We start from the raw sequence: 16,717 nt of genomic DNA, 5'->3' as shown, positions 1-16,717 counted from the left end.
AAAAGGAAGTGTGTAGCGGTGGCTTGGGGCGTCTGGTAGATGCTGGGAATTAGTGTCGAACCCACAAGCCTGTCATCAGCTCTAACCACTGCTCTCAGCTGTCAGTGTGATCGAGCACACATACGAAACTGGCTCAACCTCTGGCGAGTCTACTGGCGGCTGGGTGCAGGCGCCCCCCGGTGCGAATAGGGCTTAAGAGTGAGCTTATACTCCTACCTGAGTCTGAGAAGGTGTTCCATCTTCCTCAAAGTTTCGTTCTACATAGTCTGAAGACAAGAGGTCACTGCAAAGAGACAGACAAACACACACACACACACACACACACACACACACACACACACCTCGCTCAGTATTCATCCCCACAGCACAGACTCTTCGCTACGAAGAGTGTCGCGAGGCATTTTTAAAGTATGCTAAATATTTCATCATTATTTACACAGTCATTCTGGACAGACTTTAGAAGCACAGCTGGATTCTTTACAGAAACTGTTTTACTAAACATTTACAGACAGATGTGCAACAACCAGTAATTGGCCTGTGATGTCAGATAACCAGAGCGTTCGCAGGGCCTGGTTTCATATTTGTGAAAAAGATACGTCAGATACAGTGGGATAATGAGGATCCTGAAGTCCCTTTACAGCGATGCCATTTGGTTGTTTACTCAAAACTGCTGTTTCAGCCAAGTTGTGACTGTGATGTAGGTCAATGGATGTGCAATTAAGCGCGTTAATAAAAAAATATTGCATTAGCAGTGTCACAAAAGGACAACTATAGAGAGCTCAGCTCGCTGGCCCTGCTGGTAGTTAGAGCAGCGGTTAGATATCAGTATAGAGAAGGTGCAGTACTGCAATATCATTAGCAGGCAGGGGCGTCCAGATCCAGTTATTTTGCCCCCCAATCAAATCCAAGTCTCTTATTCCTGATGAATAATCCAGCTCCACAGTTTAGATCAGATCAGACGTTTCTATAATCAGACTTTCTGGACTGACTGACTTGGTTTAGTCGAGGCTTTTCTGAAAAGTTTGTAGTGTGATTAATATATAATGCAGTCTAATCACTCCCTGTGTGTGTGTGTGTAGTGGTACACACTCATGATGTGAAACAACTGGTTTACAGTGGGTGAATGTGCTGTGGGGTTTCCATAGCGTATGTGTTTGTGTATAAGCATTAGCGTATCTGTATGACCACCCCCCCACCCCCACCCCCCAAGGAAACCAATGAGATAAAGTCGGAGGAGGGGTCAGATACCTCCTTTTCACTGGTAGGGGTTAGAAACCAGCAGTAGCATACTTACTGGTTGAGCTCCAGGTCCAGAATAAAAGGCGTCCCGAAGGCCTTTACCAAGAAAGAGATCTCAGCCAGATGAACGGGCTACAGAGTGTGTGAGAGAGATAGAGAGAGAGAGATAGAGAGAGAATGACAATATATTAATACTCTGGTAATTGTATTTCTGTACTCTGGTTATGTGCTGTACTAAAAGGCAGGGTTTAATGATTCACAGGGTTCATAATACAATAATAATAATAATAATAATAAGACATACTTATATATAAATGTATACAAGAAATAAAATATCAACAATATCTCATACAATAATAATTCAATTAATATTTATGTTTTTGTCATTTCCACAGCAAATAAGCTAAAAAAAAAATAATAAAACTTCACATCTTTAAAAGCAAAAAAAAAATAACGCTGTGCTTAATGGGTTATATTTGTGCCCTTTAAGCTTGTCCCTGGTCCAAATAAGCTCACAGTAATACATATGATTTAAAAAAATAATAAAAATAATAATAATAATAATAATAATAAAAAAAAAATATATATATATGTTCTGTTTAATATTATTTATATTTCTAAATAAATGGAAAGAGTGTTATTCTAGGGTATATAGAACCCTACATACTACCTGGATTTAACTAAGCAAATAGGTCAGAGCCTCCCATTGGATAATTACTGCATGGGTGGCTATGTTTCAGCTGGGTGGTTAAGTTATTTAACTTGGGTAAAAAACCATGTGGAAAGACACGTCCTGATGCTGTGAAAAAGATGTTTACCAGTTTTAGAAGGGTCCGATTATTAGCATGCATCAAGCAGAAGGACAGCAGGGGAAACATCATCTTTGAGGTCGGACAAAAATTTTATGTGAAATCAAATCGTAGAAAAACAGCAGTAGAACTCAGGGATGTGTTTAATAGTGAAAGTGCGAAGGGAACTCAAGGGACTAAACAGCTGTGCAGCCTTAAGAAAAGCACTTGTCAGTCAGGCTAACTGGCAAAACCGCCTTCAACTTGCTAGTGAGCATAAAGATTAGGCTCTGGAGCAGTGGAAGAAGTCATGTGGTCTGATGAGTCCAGATTTACCCTGTTCCAGAGTGATGGGCACACCAGGGTAAGAAGAGAGGCGGCTCATGCCTAGGACCTACCGTACAAGCCTGTGGGGGCAGTGCTGTGATCTGGGGTTGCTGCAGTGGGTCAGGTCAGGTGACTACCTGAATATACTGAACCACCAGGTTATTCCATCAATGGGTGCGTTGTTTAAATAGCATCAGTGCTTGCGAATATATATCATGTGTTCAGGTCCATTTCTGGAGTATTGCTTTCTTGACAATGAGTAACTTGAGCTCATTTCCTATGAGAAACTAGACTAAAAGCCTTAAAATTCTCAAAAAAAATAAATGTTAGCATGTTAGCAGAATCATGTTAGTACAACAATTTACAGATAGAATCCAATAGTTGTAGAAAATCTGAACTGAAATGAAGCCAAAACTGATCACCATGTTGTCAAATTTGCAACAGAATTCGACACAGTAGATACTAGAGGCCCACCTCCTCTTCCACCAGACCATGCAGGTCTCAGAGGGCCTTGATTTACTTGTGAAGGTTACAGCACAGAAGCGCTGGTCTGGGTGAAGGAGGCCTCAGTGCAGACTCTGGTTGCAAATTTGACAACATGGCGGACAATTAGGGCATCTTATCTATAGATCAGAGGGAATGGAAGCATGGCTTGAACGATTAGTACAGTTATTGGTAGAAACTGAAGACTAAAGGCCTTATATTAACATATATATTTACATATATTAGCATATTAACAGCATCATGGGTGCATTACCCTTTGCTAATAGAAACTACAGTCTGAAAGTCTTAAGAGTTCACAAAAGTGATGTTAGCATGCCTTTATTCCTAGAAAGAAACTGCAGAGGGGAAGCCTCAGAATTCTCTAACGTAATGCTAGCATGATAGCTGACAGCAGAAACTGCAGACTGAACTCTCAGAACGCTCGTTTCTAGGAATTCTCGGACAGAGAGCGCTCATTTATTTACACTGGATGGAGGTGAGATAAGAAGGTCAAGGGAAGTTCAGCGCTGATCTCATATCTGTATCTAGGGCAGGAGAGATTTTCTAGTCCACAGAAGGCTAGTTACCTAGAAGTCACGGCTAGCCCTTTTTCAGACTGGACAAATGACTTGGATTCGGTGGCTCTGTACGGCTGGAGAAGGTACAGATCCAGGTCACGCACTATCGGTAATTGCTCTGAATGTAGGCTGAGACGGAGAAGAGGGATCGAGGAGGTGGGATGAAAGAAAGAAAGATAGGCCACTTGCTGAAATAAAGGTGAAGATGGATGGCGCACTCGTTTTCTCTCCAGCTGCATCCATCTTTATCAGCACCGCCCCACCACCACCACCACCCCCTTACAGCACTGCAGGCCTAATGGTGTAACCGAGACACATTGTCTGAAGATTTTGTATGTATATATATATATATATATATATATATATATATATATATATATATATATCAAAATGTTTGTATCAATAGCTACTTAACTAATGATATAGTAACTAAGCACTTAGATAGGTAACTACTAACTACATATATAAGGCTAATATAGCTGAAGAAAGTGTATATACAACTATTTACCCCTACTTAACTAATTACATACTAATGTAGCTAGAGGTATATAAATACATCTATCCAACTAACATCAAATCTTACCATCTACCTAACTACTTAACTTCCTTAGGTAACTACTTACTACATTTATATAAGGCTAATGTAGCTGAAGAAAGTGCATATACAACTATTTAACTACTTATCTACTTAACTAATTCCATAAATAAGACTAATGTAGCTAGAGGTATACATCTACCTTTTCATCTATCCAGCTAACATCCAATCTAACCATCTACCTAACTACTTAACTAACTTAGCTTACTACTAACTACATACATTAGACTAATGAAGCTGAAAGGTATCTAACATTCACTATAACCATCTAACTACTTAACTAATTACTTAACCAACTACTAACTACATATATAAGGCTAATGTAGCTACAAATATCTATCTATCTATCTACCATAGTTAACTAACAACATACATAAGATTAATGTACATGAAGGTATCTATCTAACTACATAACTAACTACTTAACTAATGAGTTAGCTAACTACTGACTACATATATAAGGCTAATTTAGCTACAGATACCCATCTATCTAACTACCTAACTAACAAACATAGTTAACTACATACATAAGACTAATGTAGCTATAGGTATCTAACTACGTAACTATCGACTTAACTAGTGACTTAGCTAACTACTAACTACATAGCTAACTAACTTAGATATATACTTCATTAGTCTTATGTATGTAGTTAGTAATTGGCTAACATTCAATATAACAGTCTAACTACCTAACTAACGACTTAACTAACGACTTAGGGGTGGTGACCAACCGGCATCCTGACCTCACTAACGCTTTTACCACTTTATGCAATCAAATTCTCATAGCAATGCTCCACCAGAAACAAGGAAAAAAAATTCTTCACTGGACAGTAGAGACAGTTACTACAACCAAAGTAGGATCAGCTCTTTTTTTATAATAGCTTTGATTTCCGAAGAAACAATACCTTAGCCCAATGTCCCAATACTTTTGTCCATAAAGTGTACACACAAACCCCTCTTTTCACTAAAACTACAGTTCTTAACAGTTGGTTCAACTAGGCCCTTCATCTAGCACAAAGCTAACTTGTGAAGTAGAACCTTCCATCACTCGTTCGCTTCATTAGCCTTGCAGCTCCCGTGTAAAGCTAAAAAAACGCCAGACACCGAACCCTGCCTCGGTTGCTCAGGGTAAGGTAAAATGTGTAAATCTGATATTTGACTGAACTATCGCTAGCTCAGTGCTACCACCTCTTAAACACCGGGTTGCCATCTGTTAGCATGACGTGGCTCAGGTCACTGCTCGCTCTAGCACCCAAAGGTCAGAGGAGGTCAGCGTCAATGGCATGCGTTATGGGCTGTGTGCTATAACATAACCACTGATGGACAGGAGGTGTGCGAGTGGCACTGTCGGTAAGGGGAGAACAACCGCAGGTGCGAAACGCAATCCCACTGAAACGCCTGCCGACCGCGTCTCACGCACAGAGACACAGACTGAGGAGTCAAGCGGCTCTGACCTCAGCTCTCAACACAAGCCAACATTCAACAACACTGTCGCAGATAACCTTCACTAACCTCGTCTAGAATGTCTGGTCGGCTTCTGGGTCTTGGAGATACACCAGAAATACTGAATTCCTGTGGAATTTAATACAGGGCTTGTAGTTTTCCACGGCACAACAACATGAACACCTTACCGAGCTCAGGTTTTAGTAGAAGTCACAATAAAAACACACGGGCCGAAGCATTATGGCCCAACAAGGCATGGACGCGAGGCCTCTGAAGATGTCTGAAGGAGACCTTGGAAATTTGGAGGCGCCGTGGAGGAGGTGTGAGGGCAACAAAGGCCGTCTTGTCTGACAGAAAGGCCACTGTCTACAATCAAAAGCAGCTACCATGGAAATGATGAACCTTAGAGTGATGGAAGAAGGTCCAGGAAGAAGGTCGTCGTCCCCCCCCCCCCCCCCCCGCTAGCACTAGCAAGGCTCCCAAGCCCTAGGAGGGTAAGGACTTAACCCACATCTCCTCCAAAACAGGTGAAGCCCTCACTGATGCGGTATTGCCAGGCAGTCTACGTGCTCTGAGGAAAGTGCCGGCTCCCCAGCCACGCTTTAGGAGTGATTAAGAGGAGAGAGCACGGACTATAGAGCATGGCAAGGCTCTGGGATCAAACTCCTGACCTCCAGGCAAATAGTAGTCATGCACTAGACCGCTGAGCCACTCAGACCCCTGTTCAGGACGGGGGTTAAGTTCAAGGCAGCACAGATTCCCTAGATGTCAGAACGATCCAGCATCTGTGGGACGTGCTAGAAGTCACAACCTCACAGGACGTCTCGGTGCCAGATACCACCCAGCACATAGCATCTTCAGAGGCCTTGCAGAGTACGCAAATGACCCATCTGAGCAGTAGACGGCTGGTCTCGCAGGCTCTGAATAAAAGCTCAGATTTGTGCAGATGAGACAGTACTTAAGGTTAATGTTTACAGGAAAATGGCAGGTCGGAAAATGATAATTAAAAGCACTGTAATGGAAAACGGAAGCATTTCCCAAAGTGACTCTCCCCCCACCCTCGCCTCCCCTCCCCACACCCCACTCAGTGCTTACCCTCATCTCCAGAGTCGTCTGCTTTTCTCTCTTTCCTCCATCTCCCCTCGCTTTAAACATTAATGAGGAAATTCTTCAGCATGCCAGCAACTAATGGAACTGTGCCGAGATCCGTGAGCATAATTGGCCGGGATTTGCTCATCTGTCACTTCACTTCACATGAGGAACACACTGATGTTACAGCTAAAGACCAACTCCACACACACACCGGCTGTGCTGCCACAATGCATCTATTTGTACTCCCGACAACACAGGTTCCATTCTCTGTACTGTGTGAGTTTCTTATTAGGGCATTAACAACAAGTCCACTCTCTGTCCACTCTATTAGACACTCCTACCTAGGTGGTCCAGCTTGTAGATACAGGTAAAGTACAGGTGCTGCACAGTTTGTTGGTGTTGGTCATCCTCTAGTCCTTCATCAGTGGCCACAGGACACTGCCGGCTGAATATTTCGGGTTTTTGGACTAGTCTTATCAGGTGTTTAAAAACTCCAGCAGCACTGCTGTGTCCGAGCCACTCGTACCAGCAGCGTAACACTCATACCGTACCACCTATACAGTCCTGTGGTGGTCTGGAGCATTGAAGAACAGGGTGAATAGAGGCTAATCAACAAAGTATGTGCTCCTATGAGGGAAGTGGCGCTGACAGAATGGACAATGAGTGTAGAAACATCAAGGCAAGGAGGTGGCTGATCATACAGCATACTGAATAAAGGCCTAATACATGAGTGTTCTACTTGTTCTATGCTCTACAAGTGATGATGCCTTATTCACTATAATACAACCATCAACCGTGTCCACCTCAAACACTGCTGGTGCTTCTGGTAGTATTAAATATTTAAAAGTCGCACTGATGTTCAAGATGTTCGGAAATCCATAGGTTTTGAGTAGCTTCCACTCTGCGTGTCCGTGCTGGAATTGTTGTTGGCAATTTTTTCGCTGACCATTTACAGTAAGCTCTTTTCTCCTATATCGCAGTAAAGTATAGGCTTACGGCCTGGGGTGCACTTAGCTTCTTCCGAAGATGCTGACTTTACCCCCCCCCCTCCCCCCAATCATTTCCCGCACCACTCCATAACAGCTAGGATGGCTTTAGTTTTTGAGGGTGGATTTTAGGCCCAAGTCGGACGTACAAGAGGTTGAGCCTTCCAGGCTGTCCAAACCTGGCTGACGTGTCAAAGCCACCTGAGATAAACAGTGCAAAGTTCATATTGCAACAATAAAAAAAGCAAAATCAAACTAAATCATTTCCCCTGGTTTTAGAAAGAAAAAAATAAAAATAAATAAATAATAAAAAAAATAAATCTGTAGCTCAGGCACATTTAGTAGACGGGCTCATCCAGCCTCCTTCTCACTGCCCTCAGAAAGGATTTGTAGGGCTCAGTACAAGGTAGCCAACTCTACATTTGCTGCCTTAATAGAAAATGCAGTGTGTGAGAGGATCTCTAAACCATATCCCTGCTCTGATTGGTTCTGCAGGATGGTGTGTATGGTCCTCTGATTGGCTACTGTGAAGGCAAATATCCACTTAGCTTACATTGCTTAATAATGCCCTGCCCTGACATACTTGCTTCTTAAATGATGCTCCTGTAAGGTCACGGGGTGAAAGAGGATGTATGCCGTGTACGCGAGTGTGGTGGACCAGCCAGCAAGGGGAAGTGAACTGAAACTACAGCCACGGTCAACATCTACAGCAGAGCACACAAACAGGCCAGAGGGCATACATGTCGTCTCAATGGCTTCTCCATTCTGGATTTAGTCTGATCCACGCAGGGTTTGTCTAAAGAGCCAATAATATCACTTATAACCATCTTATAACCATATAGGGGGAAGACGCACCCCAACGGATCATATGTACCTGAGCAGAGCCGTCCTTAACTTGCTATATAATATATAATCTAAATGCTTGTTGCTCTCAAAAAATGTTCCTGAGTGTTTGATCGATTGATTTTTCCATGACACAACTAAGTGATGGACGTACTGTAACTAACGAAAGTACAGCGGTATTAAAAAATGTTGATGGTATCTCCAAATGGGTCTGATGGGTCAAAGTTCTAGTAAACGACCAAATAAGCTCATTCCCCATGTGCACTTAGGGCAGCCACAAGATGAGGGCACTGTGGGACTGATCACGCTCTGAAAACAAGCTAAAGCGACGTGCGAGGGAATTTTCAGAGCTTGACATCACCACTGACCTCATACCGTTAGAACTTAACGTAGGACAGATATCTACAGTATATCTGCTCTAGATGTCAATGCGCAGCGCTTAGTTTTGCCATCACTTGGAGGCCAATCAGAGGACCATACACACCATCCTGCAGAACGTGGGGGTGGTTGGACTCATGGATGCATGACATAAACAGGCACTGGTTAATCGATGAGGCGCAGGGATGCAGTGCTGCAGTGCTGCAATACAGAGGACTACATTAACCTACATAACATGACCAATAACATCACAAAGGTGATTAATTAGGCTAACTGCTAGTTAGCAGTGCGCTACCTCATGCGAAAAGTCCACGGCCACTTGTTTGCCATGCCTTGAGCATGTAGGCCGCATCTGTAGTCAAGTCGTACGCAAAGTTTCACTCACATGTGCCGAGTCAGCTTCCTGTTTCGCTCTGCTGTCCAGGCGGTCGTGCGCTAGCTCGCCCTCGTCCGCTCGCTGCTGGAGCCGCTGGGGCTCGGTGAGCTCCTCCGCACCATGAGCCGTTCGCGCTGCCCCCCAGTCCCGCACAGCCGCGCCCCAGCAGCCTTCAGGAGATCGGGGGAAATACGTCCAGGAAAAGAAAACAGGAAACGTGAACATTAGCCACAGCATTATCTTAGCCATGCTCCTCCTAAGCGCCAAACGCCCAGGCTATAAGCTACCAAGCTGGACAAGGCTTGCAGATTTGTTATTTGCGGGATATTTTGGGGAAGCACAGATCAGCCATAACATTAAAACCCCCTGTCTGATATTGTGTAGGTTCCCCTCATGCCACCGGAACAGCTCTGAGCCACCTCTGTGGTATCTGACCCCAAGGCGTTAGCAACAGATTCTGTAAGTTCTGCAAGTCCAGTAAGTTGGGATGGTGGGATCCCTATGAGCATGGAGATGGATGGCCACTAGTCTTCACAGAGCTTTCACAGAGGTTCAGGTTCTTATGATTGTCCATTTGTCCTGCTTCCAACACATCAACTTGTTTGACTTATGTCAGCTGGGAACCCACCCAACATAAGTCAAACAAGTTGATGTGCTGGAAGCAGGACAAATGGACAATCATAAGAACCTGAACCTCTGTGAAAGCTCTGTGAAGACTAGTGGACATCCATCTCCATGCTCATGTCAGGGGCCCAATGGGGGGCATCACAAAGTTCTGTATGGGGGTTCCTTGTCGTCCCCATACATGAATGCCAAACAAGGTCATGAAACGGGGTGAGGTTAAACTCAGGCCCCACCCGGAAGCGTTAGGTGGGCTAAAGAGCTTCAGTAGTCAATCCAGGCAAGCGTCCAGGCTTGGTGCAGGCTGTCCTGCACCGAAGTGGTGGAGTCGCTCGCCGTCCTCAAATGCTGACTAAAGACCCAGCTCTTCTGAGAGTACTTGGGCTTTAAGAGTAGTGTAGTGTAGAGTACTGTGGTCTCCATATTGGCTTCTGTATTCAGCAGCTTAGAGGAATCTTTTGGATTCTAGCCAAGACGAACTAGCTAAGGATATTTTCTGAGTAATCAGAGAAGCTCTTTTGTTAGTCGCTCTGGAAAAGAAGTGTAAATGTAGAGTTTCTTATGAGGAAAGTAGCTAATTAGCTACAATACTGCAACGCGCGGCTTTACCAGCAGCTACTACCCTCAGCGCGGATGCTAACTTAGCTTCCACAGCCTGAGGAAAACCAATATGCAAATTCTGACTCTTCTAGTCAGTTTCCATTAACGTGGTGTTTTAAGGGGTACTGCTGCTGTTCGTGAAGCATTTTTAGACCGTGTAATGACGCTAAAGTGTTAGCTAGCTGCTACTTCACACCTCAGAGCTCAGAGAGAAAGGATCGCAGCTAGCCGACTAGCTAGCTAGCGCTGATGCTGTGGGGCTCGTTTCTGGCGCCCCCTGGCGGCCGCGGAGCTCCCTGCAGCTGCTGAGCGGAGTCAGGTGCGTCTCCGAGCAGCAGGCGGACAACTCTGCGGGGGTCTGCCCTGGTGTGAGGGGGCAATAAACGGGCAACAGTTCCTAGGCCAACAAGTGCCACGACCTGTTTACTGCGCTGTGGCGGAAAACCCCGCACTTCTGAAGCGGCCGTGTCTGTGGCTAAAACCCGGGGGAAAGGAGACTCGTCTGGCCGGTCAACGAGGTTAAAATGCGGGAGGTTAGAGCGGAGCCACGCCGGGGGATGAGGGCTGATAGCGGGCTTAGAGGCAGGCAGGCTGCGGCTAACGCCGGCTAATCAAGCCGCGGCCACCGAGAGAGAGAGAGAGAGAGAGAGAGACACAGAGAGAGAGAGAGAGAGAGAGAGAGAGAGAGAGAGACCAGAGACAGAGATCCGCGCTTACCTGCGACAGCGAGGCGCGCGGCCAGAGTGGCCCAGAGGAGGCAGGGCAAAGCCGGCATGGCGCTCACATAGTCCCGCAACCTCCGGAGCGGAGAGCCGAGCCACAAATCTTCCCACAGCCGGGATTCACCTGCCTAGAGCCGGCATCGAGGAGAGAGGAGGGGGGGGGGGGGGGCTGGAGGAGAGAAACCGCTCGAATGATGATGATGATGATGATGATGAAGAGGAGAGAGAGGAGAGAGAGAGAGGCTCAGTGAGGGAAGGACATGATGAACTGAGAGAGAGAGAGAGAGAGAGAGAGAGAGAGAGAGAGAGAGAGAGAGAGAGAGAGAGAGAGAGACGTCGAGTTGGAGCGCACTAGACTCGCCCCACCCACCCCACACACACACACACACCCACCCCACACACACACACACACACCCCACACACACCCACCCCACACACACCCACTTGTGCGCGCGCGCGTATTCTCTCTCTCTCTCTCTCTCTCTCTCTCTCTCACACACACACACACACACACACACACACACACCATCTTTATACCTCTATACACACACCTGGTTTTAGCCAAAAGAGTGTGTGTGAATAGCTACACTACATTGACAAAAGTATTGGGACACCTGCTTGTTAATTGTTTCCTTTGAAGTGATTTTAAGGCTTTCTGCTAGATTTTGCAGGAGTATTTGTTGCTGTAAGGATTTGATTGCATCAGAGCGTTAGCGAGGTCGGGATGTTGGATGATCACGGCCTCACCTCATCCCAAAAGTATCGGATGGAGCGCCAACAATCCATCATTCCAGAGGCCGCAGTTCTTCCACTGCTCCCTCTATTGCCCACGCCTGGCATCAGGCAGCATGGTGCCATCCGGTTTGTGATGTTTACCTACTTCAGAGAGTCCTATTCTATCGGCAGTACTTCTCTAACAGGTGTGCATTTGCACATCTGTGTCAGCAATTGGGTGGAACTTCAAGTTATTAGAAGGGGCGTCCGCAAAGTTTATATAAACATTTGGCTGCTGTCCGGTGTCCGCTGTTCGTTTTCTCCACGGTTTGCACCCTGGATGAATGGACCAGTAGAAATGCTCCAAATGACTTGGAATAAGCTCTCGTTTTGCATCGACTTCCATTCAAAGTGAAGCACATTTTTGCCGCCTTCCTTACAGCAATGCTCCTCCAAAATCTAGCAGAAAGCCTTAAAATCGTTGACTTCGGAGGAAACAATTAATAAGCAGGTGTCCCAATACTTTTGTCCATACAGTGTAGCTATTCACACACGCTCTTTTGGCGAAAGTCGGCATGTTTAAGACACACGTCGGTCAGTTAACGATGTGGCGCCCACACAATGCTTCAGGCCTCTTTTAGATTGAGGTGCAATACAGGGCAGGGCAGCCAATCCACAAATCAGAACAGAGCTGATTTACATATCTCACTCTTAAAGAAACAGCCACTTGTTAACAACAGCTTGATAAACGTTACGGGATGAAGAGAACGTCTTGAAGCGGACCCCAACGAGCGAACTTTGGGCCTGTAGCGGAGGCGTACATACAAGGTGTTCGGAGGCAAAATAGTCCCCAGGAGAACGTGTCGGTTCTCTGGTGGTTTGGATAGTCAGTAAAGGTCAATGCCTACACCTGACTGTAACGGTCACTGAAGCCATTATGGACGGTGGTTCCAGGGGTCTCGCCAAAGTCTTACCCCTATGCCTTACCCCTTACCCCCTTTTTCACTTCCAATGGATATTTAGTTCCATCATTTTGGAGCATTTCTATTGGCCCATCATGAAATTCGTATACATTTCCATTATGGAAATTAACACTGGTGGGCTAAGTGGGTTCCAGGTAGGTGACTTCACCTTCAGCCACTGAACTCTTTAGCCTCTTTAGCTGTAGGTGATTGACGGCCTCTTTGTGGCTTCCCTCACAAGCCTCCGTCTTGCTCCGACGCCGAGCTTTGAGGGATGGTCTTATCCTGACCGCGCCTGGGTCGCATGCTGCAGCGTCCACGCCCTTACAATCGACCCAACAGTGCTCTTTATGAGATCCAAACAGTGGGACGTTCTGCTGTAGCTTTTATATCTAACCATCTCTTTTTACTGCGTCCCTTCAGACTGACCTTCTGACCTTTGGTATTTGAGTTAGGGGGTCTTTGAAGGAATGAACCCTTGTGTAGTCTTCATGTTTTGACTACTCCCTTTGTTCTAAGGGTCCCTTGGGTTCGTATACAGAGCCATGCTGCTTTGCCATCAGCGGCCGGAGCCAGAGAGAGCACAACTGGCCTTTCCAGGGCATGTTGAGCAAAGCGGTGGGGGCTGGCTTCCCTTGTGTCATAGTGTCGGGAGCGTTGCTGGTACTAGGAGGAGCTACGAACGGGTGGGTTAACCTGCAGATTCAAATTGGGAGGGGAAAAAACGGGAGAAAGGGGTCCTACCAGCTTTTCACTTTCTCTAATGTTGGGGTCACTCTGGGAAACGAACCCAGCCAACTCTCTCATGTGAGGCTGACATGGGTGGAACGTGGGCTAGGTGGGTTCCAGCTGGGCGTGGGAATGGAACATGTGTTTTTACTGGGACCCAGTGGGGCTTCCCAGACTAATACTACCTTAAACTGTCCAGAATAGAGTTGGAATAAGTTAAATTGTGTGGTTAACGTCACTCGGTGGGCCGAAGAGCAGCAGTAAAAACCTGTTAATTAAAAAAATTATGGTATTTTATGAATTACGTTTTCAAATAAGAGAAAAGGCCAGAGCTCCTAAAAATAAGAGTCTATTAAATCCATCATTAAACTGAAATGAGTCAATCAAAGTGTGACTTTAGCGCTGCATAATGAAACTTACATAAGCCCACATAACACTTAACACATAACACCCCAGAGCAAATGTCTGCCAGAGCCATCACACACACACACACACACACACACTTTCACCCAGTCAGCTGCAGCGATGAACGAACGCAGCTAAAAGCCCAGCAGATCAAATATTCCAGCGCTCAGCAATATCTGCCTTATGAGCGGGTCTAAAGGAGGCTAATCGATCTCTTCAGTGCCCTTCAGCTGAGTGAAGTTAATGCACTTCCACTCAGAACACACCAGAGCCACTTTACCTCCAGCTTAACTGTGCGGACACAGCCGTTTAAGCGCACACAGGGGCTTCCCTTCCAATGGTGCTGAAGGGTGGAAATAGACCTCTCTCAACCCAGGTCCCGGAGGCCCGAGGTCCTGCACGGTTTAGTGCTTTTCCTGCTTCGACATTCCCACTGTAACTCATGTTAATCATGAGGCTGTTAATGAGCTGATTGGTTGCATCAGGTGTGTTCGGAGCAGGGAAGCTACTAAAAAGTGCAGAGCAGTGGGCCAGCAGGGGCAGGGTTGAGAAATGCTGGATCCGGCTGGGATTCTATTCAGTGAGTCATTTGTTAAGAATCTTTAGGAGCCAAATAAATGAATTGGTGTGGAATCTCTAATTTTAGTCCTGATTCAGATTCAGAGTATTATCTCACCCATCCATCCATTGGCCACAGCCAACCTGGAATCATTGGGCACACTGTAGGGAATACCCCCTGGACAGGACACCAGAGGTGAGGTGAATCCTGTACAGAAGCAGGTCTAAAACAGCCCAACCCAATGACCCTTTCTGTACCAAATGGTTCTGTTGGCACTCTTTAGTCCGGTAGATGGCGCAGTCCTCCTTCAAGCCTGTATACATCCTTCAAACTGCCAAAACATCATCATCATCTTGACCCATCACTGCACTCAGTCCAGTGCCTGAATGCTTTACACCACTTCAGCAGACACATACTGGCTTTGCACAAACGGATCTTAAGCTACTGAGCAGCTGATTGGTCATTAAAAGTCAATTCATGCAGCTCTTCTCTGAGACGTTATAATACATCCATCAAACATCAGCTTGAAATATCTGTCAAATCGTGATATCATGCATCTAATCCAAAGTATTTTCTGATGTCTATAGAACTCCCACATTGTGTATCCCTAATGAAAAGAAAAAAGTGGTAAGAGACGTCAGCCAGGAGGTCATAGGGTCAAGTCCCAGGACTGAGGGCAATGCACTCAACCCCTACTGCCCCAGGTGACGCTGCTAGGCTGTACTGTACTGGCCCTAGTTGGACATAAAATTGACCAATTTCAGCCTCAGAACTGAAATTCACAGCATTCCCAAACTTATCTTAAACTTTCCAGTCCAGTTGTGGGAGCTAAGCTGAAACGTTTTAATTACATTTAAATAATGTATCAATTTATTATTATTATTATTTTTTTTAATATGTCTGCGATTTCACGGACAAACACTATTACACATATCTGCTTTTTATATATATATATATATAAAGGCTTAAAAAAAAGAATGTTATTTTAAAGTGACCTTCAGCACCACGGACAGCACCAGCATGCCCAAGCTAAACGAAGGCTTGTCTACGCTCAGACACCTGCAGCTGCTAGCAAAAAGGGCAGGAGCTGGGTGACAGTAAAGCTGAAAGTAAATATTCAACTAAAAAAAAAACACATTCAACCCAAGCTACAAAGATTAGGATAAGATTAGGGTAGCAAACACTTCTTTTTTTGACATACAATTCATTACACCCACACATCTTTATAAACTTCCATTTTTACCTCACCAACCCACTCGTAAGTCCTCTCCTCCATCACATGTAATGAAAGGTGAGGGCTGGCACATGCCGCCCATCATAAATGCCTTAACTGAAGTCTATATTATTCCCACATCTGGTATCTCAAAAAAAAAATAAATAATAAAAATAAAAATAAAAAAGTGGTAAGAGACGTCAGCCAGTAGGTCATAGGTTTAAATCCCAGGACTGACGGCAAAGCTGCCACCATTTCAACGTCACTGGGCAACCACTGCCAGGTACCCAGCTCTGACGCATTGGCTAGCATATGCTCGTGCCAGCCACCATCATACTGAAGTAATGTGGGGAAAGAGAGAGAGAGAGAGAAAAAAAGTGAGCAGTGCCAATTGTGCTCTCTCAGGCTCCTGGTTCTGATGGCAGGCAGGGGGTCATAGTGGCAGGGCCCTTCAAATTTGTGTCCGTTTTATTAGTTCAGTCTAATGGCCTTACTGATGCTCTCACGGCAGGCTGAATTCAGTCTCAAAATCTGGTGGAAAACTCCCTGAACCTATTTTTAATGCTCCTGAGAGGATGTCCACAAACTGATGACCCTGTTATATAGCCGTTCACACTGCCAAATTTACATCTGATCAAATATGATGAACAATATAGGATTTGGGCTACTTTTACCTGCTGTGTAAATGGAGCCTTATTGCTGCTACTTTTTTAACCAGTAATATCAGTGCGTAAAAGAATATAAAAAAAAATATAGTAATATTTTAGTATGAACCTTTTTTTAAAGAACGATGTCACCACTGACTTTAAGGAAATTTCAAAATGGGTCACATTTATTTATTTTTTTAAAAACAAAACAAAAAATGTAAAAACCACCCGACCAAATAAAATGCTACAGGTTTGTTAGCTGGACGATGTAAAATCTTTACTTAAAAACCTTCCGAAATAAAAACAGAATATTAGAATTACAATCATCAGAAAGAAACTTACAAAATTTGAAAAATAGCTGCACTTCTAATACCTCGTACCTTCCTAGCTGCACCTCAATTCATGAAGTAGAAAACA

General features: G+C 44.9%; 1 protein-coding gene across 2 annotated transcripts in view; it reads right to left on the bottom strand.

Annotated features, from left to right (window-relative positions):
* adam11 (ADAM metallopeptidase domain 11) overlaps window positions 1-11,350 on the bottom strand; it is a 51,889-nt gene extending 40,539 nt beyond the window's left edge. For both annotated transcript variants that reach the window (XM_072666607.1, XM_072666606.1), the window contains exons 1-4: window positions 11,067-11,350; window positions 9,138-9,298; window positions 1,295-1,371; window positions 217-283 (exon numbers count right to left, since the gene is read on the bottom strand). In XM_072666607.1, the coding sequence (XP_072522708.1) occupies window positions 217-283; window positions 1,295-1,371; window positions 9,138-9,298; window positions 11,067-11,124 (363 nt within the window). In that variant the 5' untranslated portion in view covers window positions 11,125-11,350. The remainder of the gene's footprint in view (window positions 1-216; window positions 284-1,294; window positions 1,372-9,137; window positions 9,299-11,066) is intronic.
* Window positions 11,351-16,717: the final 5,367 nt, after the last annotated feature.

Source organism: Salminus brasiliensis, chromosome 22 (assembly GCF_030463535.1).
Source record: "Salminus brasiliensis chromosome 22, fSalBra1.hap2, whole genome shotgun sequence".
In the NCBI taxonomy this organism is placed as follows: Eukaryota; Metazoa; Chordata; class Actinopteri; order Characiformes; family Bryconidae; genus Salminus; species Salminus brasiliensis.
Note: the sequence above shows the minus strand (reverse complement) of the source record. Positions and strands in the feature narration are given on the sequence as shown.